The 15,345-nt window shown below is 47.7% G+C and overlaps 1 protein-coding gene and 1 long non-coding RNA gene across 3 annotated transcripts in view; one reads left to right on the top strand and one right to left on the bottom strand.

Annotated features, from left to right (window-relative positions):
- Positions 1 to 5,875, top strand: part of LOC112414585 (uncharacterized) — a 45,032-nt gene extending 39,157 nt beyond the window's left edge. Inside the window, exon 4 of the long non-coding RNA XR_003006186.1 lies at positions 4,922 to 5,875. This is a non-coding gene — a long non-coding RNA (uncharacterized LOC112414585). The remainder of the gene's footprint in view (positions 1 to 4,921) is intronic.
- Positions 5,194 to 15,345, bottom strand: part of ST6GAL1 (ST6 beta-galactoside alpha-2,6-sialyltransferase 1) — a 135,413-nt gene continuing 125,261 nt past the window's right edge. For both annotated transcript variants that reach the window (XM_024767128.1, XM_024767138.1), the window contains 3 exons: positions 11,767 to 11,865; positions 10,371 to 10,545; positions 5,194 to 8,035 (listed from right to left, as the gene is read on the bottom strand). In XM_024767128.1, the coding sequence (XP_024622896.1) occupies positions 7,788 to 8,035; positions 10,371 to 10,545; positions 11,767 to 11,865 (522 nt within the window). In that variant the 3' untranslated portion in view covers positions 5,194 to 7,787. The remainder of the gene's footprint in view (positions 8,036 to 10,370; positions 10,546 to 11,766; positions 11,866 to 15,345) is intronic.

Raw genomic sequence — 15,345 nt, 5'->3', positions numbered from 1 at the left:
AAAGTATCTAACACCCAAAAAGAAAATATTTATATCTGGCATCCAATCTAAAATTAGCAGGACATTCAAAAAAGCTGGACAAAGCTACCCATAATGAGAAGCAAAATCTATCAAAACTGACCCAGAAATAAAAGTTGATATTATTAGTAGATAAGAACATTAAAAGTTGCTAAAAGTATATTTTGTATTTTCAAGAAAGTAGCAGAAAGATGAAAACTGCAATATCTCAGATGAAGAATACTCTGGATAGGATTAACGGCAGATTTGACATTGCAGAAGAAAAGTTTAGTGAACCTGAAGATGTAACACCAGAAACTATACAAAATGAAACAGAAAAAATAAGAATTATAAAAAGTGGAAAGAGCATCAGTGAGCATTAAACAATCTGTTACTGTATTAGAGTTTCCGAAGGAGCAAAGAGAGAGGAAGTGAAAAAAGGTTTGAGGAAATAATGGCCAAAAATTTTCCAAATTTGATTAAAACTATAAACGTACATATCCAAGAAGCTCAAATAACCCCAAGCATAGGAAACATAAAGAAAACTCCTGACTACTGTTGGTAGTCTGTTAGGTGTGGCTGGTCCCCGGTCCAGTCGATGGCCAGGCCCTACCTTGTGCCGTGGCTGCCGGCCACTGGTAGGCGGGACCAGGTCATGAGCTGGCTGGTTGCAGAACCTCAGGGGGTCCCAGGGCTAGTGCCGGCCCACTAGTGGGCAGAGCCAGGTTCTGGTGTAGGTGGTTGCAGGGCCAGGGGGTCCTGGATCTAGTGTTAATCTGCTGGTGGATGGGGCTGATTCCTGACACAGCTGGCTGCCTAAATGATCTGGCGGCATTTTTATGATACATTTTTAAATTAAAAAAAAAGTGGGATATGGTCTTTTTTGGCATTTTCTATATATGTGTGTGTGTGTGTGTGTGTGTGTGTGTGTGTGTGTGTGTGTGTGTATTTTTAAATTTTACTGGAGTATAGCTGATTTACTGTGTTAGTTTCAGATGCACAACGAGGTGATTCAGTTATACCTATATTAACTCCTTTTAGATTCTTTTCTCATATAGGTTATCACAGAATACTGAGTAGAGTTCCCTGTGCTATACAGTAGGTCCTTGTCGGTTATCTATCTTATGTGTAGTAGTGTATGCATGTCCGTCCCAAGCTCCTGATTTACCCCTCCCCACCATGTGTCCCCCTTGGTAACCGTGTTTGTTTTAGAGATCTGCAAGTCTGTTGCAGCGCTGTAAGTAAGTGCGTTTGTATCATTTTTAAAAATTAGATTGCACGTATGAGAGATATCGTATGACATTTGTCTTTCTCTGTCTGATTTACTTCACTTAGTATGATAATCTCTAGGTCCATCCATGTTGCTGCAAATGGCATTATTTCATTCCTTTTTGTGGCTAATATTCCATTGTTTATATGTACCACATCTTTATCCATTCCTCTGTTGATGGACATTTAGGTTGCTTCCTTGTCTTGGCTATTGTAAATAGTGCTTCAGTGAACATTGGGGTGCATGTATCTTTTTGGATTATGGTTTTCTCCAGATATATGCCCAGGAGTGGGATTGCTGGATCATATGGTAGCTCCATTTTTAGTTTTTTAAGGAACCTCCATACTGTTCTCCATCATGGTTGTACCACTTTACATTCCCAACAACAGTGTACGGAGGGTTCCCTTTTCTCCACACCCTCTCCAGCATTTATCGTTTGTGGACTTTTTGATGATGACCATTCTGACCGGTGTGAGGTGATAACTCATTGTAGTTCTGATTTGCATTTCTCTGATAATTTGTGATGTTGAGCATCTTTTCATGTGCTTTTTGGCCATCTATATGTCTTGTTTGGAGAGATTTCTATTTCGATCTTCTGCCCGTTTTTTGATTGGGTTTTTTTTTTTTTTTGACATAGAACTGCATGAGCTGTTTGTATATCTGGGAGATTAAGCCCTTGTTGGTCACTTCGTTTGCAAATATTTTCTCCCATTCTGTGGGTTGTCTTTCATTTTGTTTATGGTTTCCTTTGCTGTGCAGAAGCTTTTAAGTTTAATTAGGTCCCATTTGTTTATTTTTGTTTTTATTTTCATTACTCTAGGAGGTGGATCAAAAAAGATATTGCTGTGATTTGTGTCAAAGAGTGTTCTTCCTGTGTTTTCCTCTGAGACGTTTATACTGTCCGGTCTCATATTTAGGTCTCTAATCCATTTTGAGTTTATTTTTGTATATGGTGTTATTTTTTTTAACATCTTTATTGGTTTACTTTATTGGTATCTTCTTTGGAGAAATGTCTGTTTAGGTCTCCTGCCCATTTTTGGATTGGGTTGTTATTTTTCTATATGGTTAATTTCATTCTTATACATGTAGCTGTCCCGTTTTCCCAGCACTACTTATTGAAGAGACTGTCTTTTCTCCATTGTGTATTCTTGCTTCCTTTGTTGTAGATTAATTGACCATAGGTGTGTGGGTTTATTTCTGGGCTTTCTGTCCTGTTCCATTGATCTGTATTTCTGTTTTTGTTCCAGTACCATAGTGTTTTGACTACTATAGCTTTGGGAACTGCTAGTAGGGATTATCTTTGGGTGGAGATGGACTTTTTCCTCTTCATGATTTTGTGTATTGACAGTAAATATGTGTAACTTTTATAATCAGGAAAAGCATTTTCCTTAAAGAAAAAAGGGGGAATCCTGCCTGTCCCTCAAGACTGTCACCCACTAAGACTCCCCAGATCCCAGCCAAAATGAATCTTCTATAAGTTCATTATTGTGCTTTTACCTTGTATGATCATATTGGGCATTTGCGTAGTACTTTTCTTCTATGCAGTTATAAATCCATGCCCAACAACAATAACCATACTTTCCAGGCTTAGCTTTTCAGAAAACGGCAGCTCTCTTCTCTCACTTGAACCTGATAATACTACACATTGACAGGGCGGGTCTAGTCTCCCAGGCTCTGATTTCTTGGAGGGCAGGTGCTGGGAGTCTTTGTCACTGTCTCCCAATGCCAGCCACAGTGGGTGCTCACTGTGCACTTGCTGGGCTGAATAGAATTCCTCTCCCCATTATAAACTTGTTTTCCAGTCAATCCTGAGGACGACTGGATGGCAGCATAAATGCATTGGGTGATGGGATTTCATGGGTGCAGGTGAGGCCTTTTCTTCTCTCCTGAAACTGATGCCATTACCCAAGCCCATAAGGATGAATTTTCTGGGTTAGGGTGTTCCTGCCCCAGTTAGAGTGGAAAGTGTCTCTGGGGCCATAATGCACTCCCCATCACATCACAGAACATCCTCGAAGGCTGCCGTGAGAGTCACAGACGAAGTAGAAACCAAAGCCACACAGGGAGCTGGGAATAGGGTGGGGGTGGCAGTCCCAGAGTCCCAGTGCACCGCTTCTCTGCCTCCTGCTTATTACTGTGGAGCCATTACTGGTGTGGGTAAAGCACACTTGCCAAGGCGTGAAGCGTTCTGCAAGAACAAAGAGCCTGGAGTTGGGCTTCAGTCAGTAAGGGGATCTGTGGGTGGGGTGGGCATGGAGGATGCAGGTATGAATCTCTCTCTCTATTGGCCTTTCTCTTTGTGACTTGCGTCTTTCTTCTCCTTAAGCAGCTGGTAAGGAAAAGAGAAGCCAGGGTCTCATTTTTCCTCCTTCACCCCTAACATACACACCTAAAAATAACCAGCAGATAGCAAAGTAGGAACCAGGGGAAAGGCAGCCTGGGGAGGTTGCAGAAGCTCCCCCAAGACCCAAACGGAGAAGCCTAGTGCCACCCCAAGGCCCAGCTCACCAGTTGAAAGGACTTTATAGAGATTTAAGGCCACTGTAAATTTGCCAAGCACAAATCTCAGTTTCCAAACTAATTGAAATCTATTTTTCTTTCACTCCTCTTTTGAGCTACCATTCTCCTGAGATTCAGGCAGAAACCCAATCTCAGTCGAGATGGCGTTACATCTGAGTTCCAGGGAACTTGCAACGCTAAGGCATTACGTGCAGGGGTCGGGGAGTAGTCTTCCGTGTTATCTGACCTCTCAACACTACTCAGGGGTCCCTCATTCACGATCTCATCACTCAGCTGCTTCTTTGCCTCTCCAGGCATGGAAGCTCTTCAAGGCTGCCTAAGGTCCAATCTGCCTGGACTAGAGCCCCGTGAAAGCCTTGCTCTCCAAGGATTTGCTGGTCCTTCCTAGAGCTTTGGCTGGGGACACGGCACAGGGCCCTCTCTCCAGGTCCTGAGACAGCCTGGTTCCTCTCAGTGTTCTTTCCAGCCCCACTCCAGGGGACTCTGTTGTAGGTAAGGAGTTATAGGCAGGGGTGGGGAAATATTTGTTTGCTAGGGCTGCCATAACAAAGCACCACGAACCGGGTGATTTCAACAGTAGAAATTTTGGTCTCACAGTCCTGGAGACTGGAAGTCCGAGATCAAGGTGTCAGCAGGGTTGGTTCTTTCTGAGGGCTGTGAGGGAAGATCTTCCATGCCTCTCCTCTAGTTTCTGGTGGTTCACTGGCAACCTTTGGCTTGGAGAAGCATCACCCCGACTTCTGCCTTCATCTTCACATGGCGTTCTCCCTGTGTGCACGTCTACCTCTAAATTTCCCCTTTTGTAAGCACACCAGTCATACTGGATTAGGGGCTCACCCAGCTCCAGTATGACCTCATCTTAACCAATTGTCTATTTCCAAATAAGGTCACATTCTGAGGTACTAGGGGTCAAGACTTCAACATATGAATCTAGGAGGACATATTCAGCCCATAACAGGAGGCGGGCAGGGCAGTTCATGGGGAAGAGGAATGATTGTTTTCTCCACTTACTCCTGTGCCTCCTCAGGATTTGTATGTGAACAATTTGGCTGTTCCCTTGGGACATCATTCCTTTAAGGGTTTTAGGCTTTTGAAACCAACCTTCTTTTCATTCTGCTTTCTGCCCTACTGCAGCCCTTCCCTGAGGCGTTGGATGAACCACAGCTTCATCATTTGAATCCCAGCAAGAGCAAAAGGAAGAAAATAAACCAGTCACTATCTCAAAGATGCTGTCCTGCCATGTAAGTAAGCATTCCTTTTCCTGGAGTGTTGAAAAGAGAGGCTAAGAGGCCAGAGGAGCTTCTGGGGGAGAATTTGGGGGTTTGGAATTCCAGTTGTGTCCTCTTTGGAGACAAGAATTGACAATGAGCAGTTGTTCCCTTAGCAAGTAAGAAAAGAGGGACAAGCTTTTTCAAAAACATTTATTTTAAAATTTTACATAATCTTTGGGTAATTCAGAATTAGCTTAGTCGTGATTCAGAAGTTTCTGAGACTGATGTCTCAACTCCAAACCAGTATCAATAGCTTATCTGATTGATGGAAGGATTTCAGGACCTCATGATATAGAATGAACAGATGGCTACTGAAGAAAACAGAACACCTTAGAGACAGTGGCTTTCCTACAGGACTCGGTCATAATTTTTAAATTCCCTGTCACAAATATTAAACATCTTATCAGACTAATGATAATATCCACATCTTATTTGCATTCTACCAGTTTCCATGTAGAGAAAGCACAGAATGAAATTAACTTGATCCCTTAATAATAACAATTAAAAGCTAGCATCTACCCAGTGTAGTCTTAGTGTCCACACCAACATCTCTCTCCTGATGATGGAATGCCACCTTCCTCTGCACTCAGGGCTCATGATTCAAAGATTGTGAGGAACTCATGGGCCCAGAGACATGGAAAAGACTCATGTTACACAGCAGCCAGTGGCCCCAGTGCTCTGCCCATCCCCGAGCAGATCAGGCCTAAGCTGCAGGCAGGGAGGAGGAGGGGCATGTTCTGCACCCTCCACTCCCTCGGATGGTTTCCAGGGTGTTCTAAGCAGGGTAGGTGTAGTCTCCCAATAGGACATTAACTTCCCTCAGGACAAGGCCCCCTCTCTGGCCTTCAAAGCAGGGTCCTGCCCAGATGTGAGCACAGAGCAGGTCCTTAGTAAAGGAAGGGAGGAATCCAGTATGTACTGAGCACCTACAATATGCCGGGTAACCCTCACAGCACCTGTGAAGCGGGCTTATCACCCATTTTACAGATGTGGAAACAGAGGCTCGGAGAGGAGAATTTGCCCATGGTGGCATAGCGAGTAATAGGGGAGCATCACTTTGAAAACCCAGGGCTCCTCACTCCAGAGCTCTTTCTACTGCCTACTCAAGCCAGTGGTTTGGCAGCAAACGAGGACTCCAGCTCCAAAACAGCTGGTCTGGAGCTCAAACGTTCGAGGCCCTTGAGCACACAGGGCTAGCTTCGGGAGTCCAGAAGCCTGGTCCAGTCCAGTGTGGCTCCCCATCGGGGTAGGGGACTTAGCACAATGGTCCAGGGAGTGTGTAGACAGACCACAGTGGGTAGGCCTCTGCCTGGAGACTCTGGTGTTGCTCCCTTGCAGGGAGGGGTGGAGGGTACAGCAATCTGATACACCTGGTGAGAATCAGTCACGATCTCCAGGGTTCTGACCTCTGAGAGCTACTTTAAGTCCTAGGAAACCCCATTCCCAGTCCCTGAGAGACCTTTCACAAAAGGCCCGTGAAGGTCAAAAAAAAAAAAAAATGGGTGAGGATATTTTAAAGTGGAAAATGCTTAAAAGTAATTTTGGAGGAGGAAGAGTAAAGGGAAAAACAAGATTGCAGGAGGAGGTTTGGGGGTAGGCATCCAACAGGAAGACTTGGCTATGGTGTGCACGCCCAGCGGGTAGGCGAGGCTCAGAGCAGGCGAGCCTGGGGAAATCGGGCTTTTGGCATCTGGCTTGCCTGGCATCTGTCACGGGGCTGCACTTGCTGCCTCAGATGTGAGGGAGGGGGCTTCCTCAAAAAATAACTTGAAGTTCATGTAAATTCAGGCAGATCTTAGCGAATAAATATGGGTAATACAGGCAGAAAGGAAAACACATCTCAGATGACTCAGACAGAATCTGCTTGACATGTTTTTCCTCTTCTAGAACCCACTCCACAGCCCCCAGCTCCATGAAGCCCTCTATGACCCACTGACACAGGAAGTGTGTGGCCCCTCCTGGTGCAAAGATAGCAGCACAGCAAGCCCACCACCTACAAGCCCACAGGGCACCGAGCACACTGAATCCATTCGGTCACTCGCACTGAGCTGTAAGCAACTTGAGGATGGAGACTGTACCTTTTTTTCTGTACTCTCATCTCCTCACGTATGGAGAGGGCTGTGGGTTCACCAAGACCCTCTGCTCAGCAGCACCAAGGCCAAGGGCCGCCAAACCAGCGGAGTGATAGGAACACTGCCTCTCCCAGGGCATGGACCTTAGGAGCAGCTTAGTCCTGGAGGAACTGACTGTGTTTCCTATGCCTTGTGACACTTAACTTGCCCCTCAGAGGCACCTTGTAATGGGCACAGTCATAATATGGGAGAGTTTGTTTGAAACATGAAATCAGCGTCTAGGTGTAGATTTCAAGCATGACAGAGCACTGGTTTGCAAGAATAACATCATTCCAGAGGGGAAAGCAGCCCAGCTTTGGCAGCCCTGCTGGGAAAGGTGGGTCTTGCATTTACCTGTGCAGGGGAGGGGCAGAGAAGACTGACTGGAAGGAATCCTAGGCGTGTGTACATGAGTGTGGTGGGAAGCTCTCGATTCACACACCCCCATGACAAAAGGGCAGGCTGGGCCTGGGTCCCTGCCCTTGGATTCCTGAAGGCTCTTGCTGCCTGGAGTGCAGGCAGTGATCATTCAGGAACAGACTTCCTGGGCCCAGGGTGGCCAGGAGACCAGCTGTGAAATGCCCGAGGGAGAAGGGTGACGGGGCCTGGCCAGGCAGCTTATGCTCCGCAGCGAATGCTCCGGAACCCGGGCAGTGTGGCTTTTCCAAGCAGATAAATGTCGTCGTCCGTGCCCCGGTTGAGGTGCTTCACCATGTTCTTCTCAAAGAGGAGTGGGTGGTAGGCGCCCATCGTGCAGGCGCTGTCGAAGAACTTCTGGTAGTAGTAGCACACGTCAGTCTTGCGCTTGGACGGAAGAAACTCGTAAATATCCACCTGGTCACACAGTGTCATCATGATGACGATGCCTGGAGAGGCGAGCAGAGGTGAGTCCTGCCCAGCAACCCACCCCGGCTCCCCAGAGTGCTGCCCAGGGAGCCCAGCAGCTTACGCCCCCAAATCTGGGGAGGTGTCTGTCTGGAGTTTCTGAGTGTGATTCCCAGTCTGAGTTGTTCTGGGAAGCCAGTCCAGCAGGCTGTTCCTCTGGGTGCGGGGCCCTATGCACCTTCGTAGGGTTCGTGCTGCCCTGCTCAGCACCCAGGTCAGGGCCTGGTGCACAGCAGGTCCTCCCTAAACACTAATGGGTTGGAGGGCTCCATCATCAGTCAATGAACTGATGACTGTCCGTAAGCTATGTGAAGAGACAGGACAATGTGACTGAGGAGACAGAACCATTCCGCGCAGATATTACCTTCTAGCGTCTCTGTATCTTGGAACAGCCTCTTAGATGGTAACTTGGGAGGCGTTTCTTATATCAGTACCTGGAGGAGCAGCGTGGGGAGGGAAGGCTTCGTGCCTCAGGTGGGAGGAGGGACAGTTGGCACAGGAGCATGCCATGGTCTGTACTGATGCGCTCTGCTCAGTCAGGCGGGAGACAAGAGCCGGGAGGGTGTGGCCAGGTTGTGCTCTCAGGGAGGGTACAGAACACTCAGGGTGCAGACCCAGCAAGAGGTGGGAGACGCCTGCCACCACCCACGCTTGTCCCCACCTGGCTTGGTCATCTCCTGCCGGACACGTCCTGCTTGGGGCCTCAGGTTCTTCATCTGCCCCAAGGGGGTGATTTACCCACTCTTCCTACCACATAGGCTATCGTTAGGATGCAATAACATCATGGCTCTAGACTGCTTTTGTCAACCATAAATATAGGGAATCTTTATGATGAACAGTCCTCACTAACGGCAAAACTGTAAACTGCTAGCAGCAACTCTGTTCTAGAAGAATCAGACATGGGAAAAGCCCCACCTCTGCCCTCTGGCTGCCTCCTGGTTCAGTGGGGGAGAAAAGACACCTCTGCAACTAACTGATGAAGGCACAGCAGAAGTGCTTCTAGAGATGATGGGAGGGAGTCCTCTACGAGAGAGGGTCCTGGTGCACCTCCCGGAGCACTGCTGTGGGGCCTGGCAGGGGCTCTGGCCATGAGGGGTGGGCAAGGGGGAAAGCCTGGCGGTGGCGGGAATAGCATGGGCAAAGGCAGGCAGTAGGGCGATGAGAAAGTGTCCCAGGAAGCTCTCATCTACTTCTGCTCAAAAGGGGTCCAGGGAGAGCCCCCTAATGCACCCATCCAAAAGTGGAAGAGAAAGGTATGAAGACGATGGGATGCTGAAAGCGCCTCCAGCTCTTTCTATCAGGAAATGCCTCTGATAGTAAACATTTATTTGTTCGTTTGCTCAAGGAACATTTAGCTCAGGGCTATCCTGCGCCGGACCCACAAGGATGAGTAGCGACCGTGGTCCAGCTGAACTCAAAGTGAAAGGGAGGGAAGGGCAGATGGGCCATCAGGGTGGAGAGTTGTGGAGTTAGGTCCAAGAAGAAAGTCTGGAGCCAGTATGCAGGGCCCCCAGCACTCTGACCCCAGCCCACCCCCATGTCAGCACCCACAGCTCCATTCGTGGCCCCCAAACCCGGCTAAGCCTCACCACTCAGGCTTCTCTCAGGGCCACGACTAGGGTGGTCACTAGGGTGAACAGATTTTTGAAATTCTGAATAAAATATTATTGACTCTTCCTTTTTCCACAGATTCTTATATGGCCCAAGACAATAATGGCATTATTACTGATCCTGTCTTTATCTAAAATTTTGATATTTTGTCTATTATAAAATTTTACATTAATTGTGATTTTTTTTAAAAAGATACTGTATTAAGATATCACTTGCTTCTGAATTTCTCGGCACCTCCTTAAATCGTACACCTGAAGCAAGTGCTTCGCTGGCCTCATCCGAGTCTCAGCCCTGCTCCTCCCGTTTTCTTGCCTCCTCTTGTCTGTGCTTCCCATTTCTCCATCTCCACCTGCCAAATCCTCCCCTCTCCCAGGCCTGGGCCAAGTTCTCGAAGTTCTCAGACTGTCCCTCTGGAAGGGGTCCTCTCTCCTATGGCAACGGGCTGGTCACTCTTCCCTGCCACAAACTGAACGTTGCCGCAGACACCTGACTGAACTCTCCCACTGGACACCCTGAAATTAAGGAGGCGGAGTCTATCTTATCAACCTCTGTGTCCTAGCTGGAATTTGCCTCAGAGTACAAACACAGCCAAAACCTAGCAACTGTGTGGTGAATGAACAAACGAATGAACGAATGAGACCCCAGTAGAAGGCTAACCTGTTCTAGAATCAAGCACAAGAGGTCCTTCCCCAGACATGGACTCACCGAGCATCCCAGAAGAGGGGGGGTTTGGCTGAATCTGCTCGGGGGAGATTTCTTGAATGACGTCCCACAGCTCCCAAGGCATCTGGGGCTTGAGGATGTAAAAGGGCTGATCAGGATGAAGCTTACGATAACTCTTGAAGTTATCGAAGAAACTGTAGTCGGGATTCTTGTACCACTGAAAAAGAAGGAAGAGGTCTTGTCAAGGAGAGCAACGTGCCAATGCCACTGCTGCCCCCAGGGGGTCATCCTCGTCTGAGGACTTGAGGGGAGGTGGGGAAGGACCAAGGCAGACTCCTGAGGCACAGCCCCTTCATCAAGACAATTCCAGACTTCAAGCTCTCACTTGATAGTGGGGGAGCCAGCACACAGCCTGTGCTCACCAAGCTTTGAGCTTGTTGACCCTGGAACGGCTTCAGACTTGAGGATCCTAGAATCTGGGAAGGATATCAGAGCTGAGAGGGCCTCTTGGCCCTATCTAACCCCACCTCTCTTTTTTAAAGGGGTGAAAAAACGGGGGCACAGCTTGCCACATCTGTGGATTCACAGTCCTTGACCTGACCCAGGCAAATTTCAGTTCTAAGTGAGATCAACACAAAACTGGAAACTGAGGTAGTGAGAGGACGGTGCCAGGGATACCAGAGCCCATCAGCTATTGGTGTGTCCAGCATAAGAATTAAGTGTCCCAGGAACAGTGCTCTCTGTCCTTCCTCCCTAAAGCCATTCTCCCGTGGCCACTGCAGCCCGTATCAGGGAGAGGCCAACTGACGTGTGTAACAGTGAGAGGGCCATTCTGGAGAAGCTAGACTCCAGCAGGCCTGAGACTCTTTCTCCTTCCCTGGAAAAGCTGATGTTGCAGATCTGGGCCCTCTGCTTAGCAAATCAAGTCCCAGGGAAGGTGACCCCCCGACACGCACACATATTCTGTTTTCCTCCTCTGTACAATGGGAATAACCATGCTTCTATCTATCTACTTCTTTACGTAGCTATGAGAGTGAAATGAGAAGCATCCAGAAATTGGAAGTGTGGGAAGAGTGTGGTAATATTACGTATAGAAGCGATAGTAACCACTGTCTATTCCTGCTGGTGCCCGTCAGGAATAATAATTGTATTACATGAACACAACCCACCCCAGACGGTGGGAAATCCAGCCACTGTTACACCTGGTACAGACCATAATTGGGAGACAAATACATGGCAGTGCAGGGTGGGCATGGAGAGCACTGGTATAGGACAGGAATCCTTCTGAACCGCTAGTCCAGAAGTGGGGTGCCCTAAAATGGAAATAGCCAGCCCTCAGTGTGGTCCAGGTCAGCCGTGACTTTAAAACCCAGGACCTCGGGGAAATCTATAGACAAACAGGTGACTCAATCCCAATTTCCCATGGACGCCCACTTACCTTTGGGATATCTGAATGGTAAACAGACGGGTCCCATACGATTAGGATTCCTTCATTGTACAAACTGTCTTTGAGGAAGCGCCCTTCTGTGGTGACCAACTGCAGGAAGAAACAGACAAGCTGTCACCTGGACATTTACATGTGAATGTTGGCTTGTAGTAATACCTGACACATTATAAGTACCACCTGAGGCCCCAGAGCCCCATGAAGCTTCTGAGTTTTGGTGCAGCACTTAAGAAGAAGGCAAAGATGCCAGCCAGAGCTGTGTGGACCTGAAAGGACATTTTGTCATAATCCATCAGCCACAGAGTAGAAAGGGTTCCACTCAGACTTTTGAGGTTGTTGGAGCCAAGGGTACAGTGAAAATGGCTCTGGGTATAGTCCCCTGCAGTCATACCTTATATGGGAGTCAGGGGGGTGAGGTTTAAAGTCAGAATCTCATATAACCAAAATGATCTCTGAAAAGCCCTTCAGTCACCTATAAAGTCCAGCACATAGTTATTACAAAGCACGATGGAGACGGACACAGGACATCTCAGAATCTTAATACAGGCCATGGTTTCTGCAGCACTGGACCAGATGCCAGTATCTGTGGTTGAGCACCAAATGAAGCAGTCGGCTCGTGTGGAGGGACCATGGCATATGCAGAAACATACGCTTAAACGTGAGAATCTCACCAGGCTGGGGCAATGCTCACGTGCACCGTGCTGGGGAACCAGCCACTGCTCCTCTCCTCCCCACACTCCCAGGCTCCCCTGCTGTCAGGCTGGCCTGGGCAAAATGTGACTGTGATAAGACTCCATGGGACAGATCAGTTTTGCTAAATCCATTAACAGCCTTTTAAAAAAGCAGAAACTAACACACCATTGTAAAGCAATTACACTCCAATAAAGATGAAAAAATAAAATAAAAAATTAAAAAGTATTTACTGTATACCCTTTGACTCAGTAATTTTACATTTTGGCATTTATCCTAAGAGAAGTTAAATTTGGGAAAAAATTATGAACAGAAATGTTAATTAAAGTACTTATCAAAATATGAAAAGTGTGGTAGCAGAAGGTGAAAACTACTAGACTTATTACATACAGAAAGACCTGGCTCAGTTCTTGGCTTTGCCACTCGTCTGATGACCGTGAGAAGGTCAGACAGTCGCCCTAGGCCTAGTGCAGGTAACACTGCCCTGCTGTCTCAAACAGGAGGTATCTTGAGGATCAAATGCGGCACAGGAGTGAGTGAGAGAGAGAAGGGGCCCGAAGGCTTAGCAATGAAAGAAGCTGTGTCCCTCTTAAGGGACAGAGTTGTTTCGTGTGATCTGCTGTCAGTCACCTTAAAAAGCAGGTGGGAGATGATGTTGCCCAGGTGTAAAATGAACAAATGGCAGAAATCAGAACAAGAACTGCCTGGAATTGAAAGCAAGAATCACAACAATAATCCCTCCCCAGGAATTCCCTGGCGGTCCAGTGGTTAGGACTCGGCGCACTCACTGCCTGGGGGCCCAGGTTCAGTCCCTGGTTGGGGAACTAAGATCCCCGCAAGCTGCACAGCATGGCTCCCCTCCAAAAAAAAATCCCTCCCCACCTCGATCACTCACCATCACGAGGAGGCTGAGACCTAATCAATGTCCCTGCAGTATCTGAAGAATGACTATGGGAAGATGGGTGGTCTGTACAACCAAGAATGGCAATTTGCCAAGAGCCTCTAAGGTCATTCAGCTACCCCGTCCCCACACCTTCCCCCAGACGTAGGAAGGTCCTGGGAGCCTGAAGAATATAATCTCATTTCCTCAGTGTATCTTTGAAACAAGAACTATTGGTGGTGGGTCCACCCTGGCCAGAGATTGTGCAGTTGTACTGGGTGCTAAGGAGCCCCCAGGCAGTCACAGGGTGCCAGAGTGAGGATGGTCATGAGGTAAGTGAATGTTGAGGGACAAATAAGACTAGGCAAGTCAAGGGAGTGAGGAGGGAGAGGGAAGAGGACCTGGACAGAAGAAACGACGTGTGCAAATCCCCAGATGTGAGAATACATGGCAGAGACTGCTAAGGTGTCACCCCATACCCATCCTCTCTTTCTTCCTTGGTAACAGATACCTCAACACATGGCTACCTAAAATAAAGACTACCTGAAATAAAAATTTCCCAGCCTCTCTTAGAGCTAAGTATGGCCACGTGACAAAATGTTGGCCAAAGGTGTGTAAGCAAGTGTGACTTCCAGGAACTGTTCTTAGAGTCAGGATCATGCCCTTCCTTGTTCATTCCTCCTTCCTGCTGGCAAAAAGTAGATGTGATGGCTGGAGCTTGAGCAGCCATCTTGGACCATGAAGTGCAAGTCACGTGTTAGAACAGCAGATGCACAAGGGAGAAGAAGCTTGAGTTCCTGACCCTCTGGAACACCATACCAACTCTAGACTTCTTTTACATGAAAAATACATTTTTATCTTGTTAAGCTAGTGTTGAGAGGTGGGCAGAGTATTCCTGTCACTTGCAGCCAAACCTAATTCTAATTAGTAGAGTGAATAGCTTTTTTGGGAATTGCAGTTTGTCCAGTGGCTTAGATACAACAGGAGAGCCAGAAGGGGTCAGAGAAGTGTAGGCGGGGGCCACACCAGGGAGCTTAGCGTTTCCTCAGTAGATTACAGGACCAGTGAAGGCTTGTAAGTGAGAAGAATCCAAACCGACCCGTGTTTTGGAATAGAGTTTTTACAGAAAAGGAGATCAGATAGAAGCTGCTGCTATAGCCTAAGTAAAAAATGATGGGGAAATGAAGAAAAAGAGTTACAACTGTCAGCTGTAGGCTTGCAGACTAACTGGTTGTTGAAAGTGAAGAAAAAGGGGTCAAGGTGACTCCTGGACCTCAGGCCATTTCCTAAAATGAGAACTTGGAAAGAAGAGCAGCTGGTACGTGCCTTTGGGAGTGGAGTGGGGATTTGAAGTTCAAGGATGAGGGAACTGACCTGGAGTCCCACAGGTGAGCGGCCATAGGAACTAGGAGGGGCCCCACACCTTCCAACATTAAGCACTGTCCTCTTTCTGTGGAGAACACGGTAACTCACAGCACAGGAATTCAGCGCTATAGCCCAAAGGCAGAGTGTGCATCCTGGCAGACAGGGCTTTGCAAGGTAGACATGTTTGAGCGGGTGACAGGGAGGCCCCAGGGGGAAGTGGGACACCCTCACACTATTTTATACATGACTTTCATGACTGAACTCTACAATTTCACTCCCTGTCCCGTCCCACTCCACCTCCCACTCAAAAAGAAATCTGCCGGTATATTGAAAGTCTAAGCCTTAAGCTATGCTTCTTTCTGTGCAGAGGACCTGACACCAGGTGATTTATCCCTACTCATGAGTTGATTTATCCCTACTCACTTACCTTCTCTGGGCCCCAGGTGCCTTATTTATAGGACATGACCATCCTGTAAGTCCCTGCCTGGGTGACCAGCCATGTCTGGACAACATCTCAGTCTGTCATTTGTCCAGCTGCAGCACAAGTGACTTAAAAATAAAGCTCTTCTCAAATGCTCCTGTACTCACCCACATGCACAGTCTGACCTGAGTTCAGGGATCCCCAGGGCCTCATGATG

This window comes from Neophocaena asiaeorientalis, unplaced genomic scaffold (genome assembly GCF_003031525.2).
Source record: "Neophocaena asiaeorientalis asiaeorientalis breed wild unplaced genomic scaffold, Neophocaena_asiaeorientalis_V1.1 scaffold225, whole genome shotgun sequence".
Taxonomy (NCBI): Eukaryota; Metazoa; Chordata; class Mammalia; order Artiodactyla; family Phocoenidae; genus Neophocaena; species Neophocaena asiaeorientalis.
The sequence above is the reverse complement of the archived record's forward strand: the minus strand, read 5'-3'. Positions and strand labels throughout refer to the sequence as shown.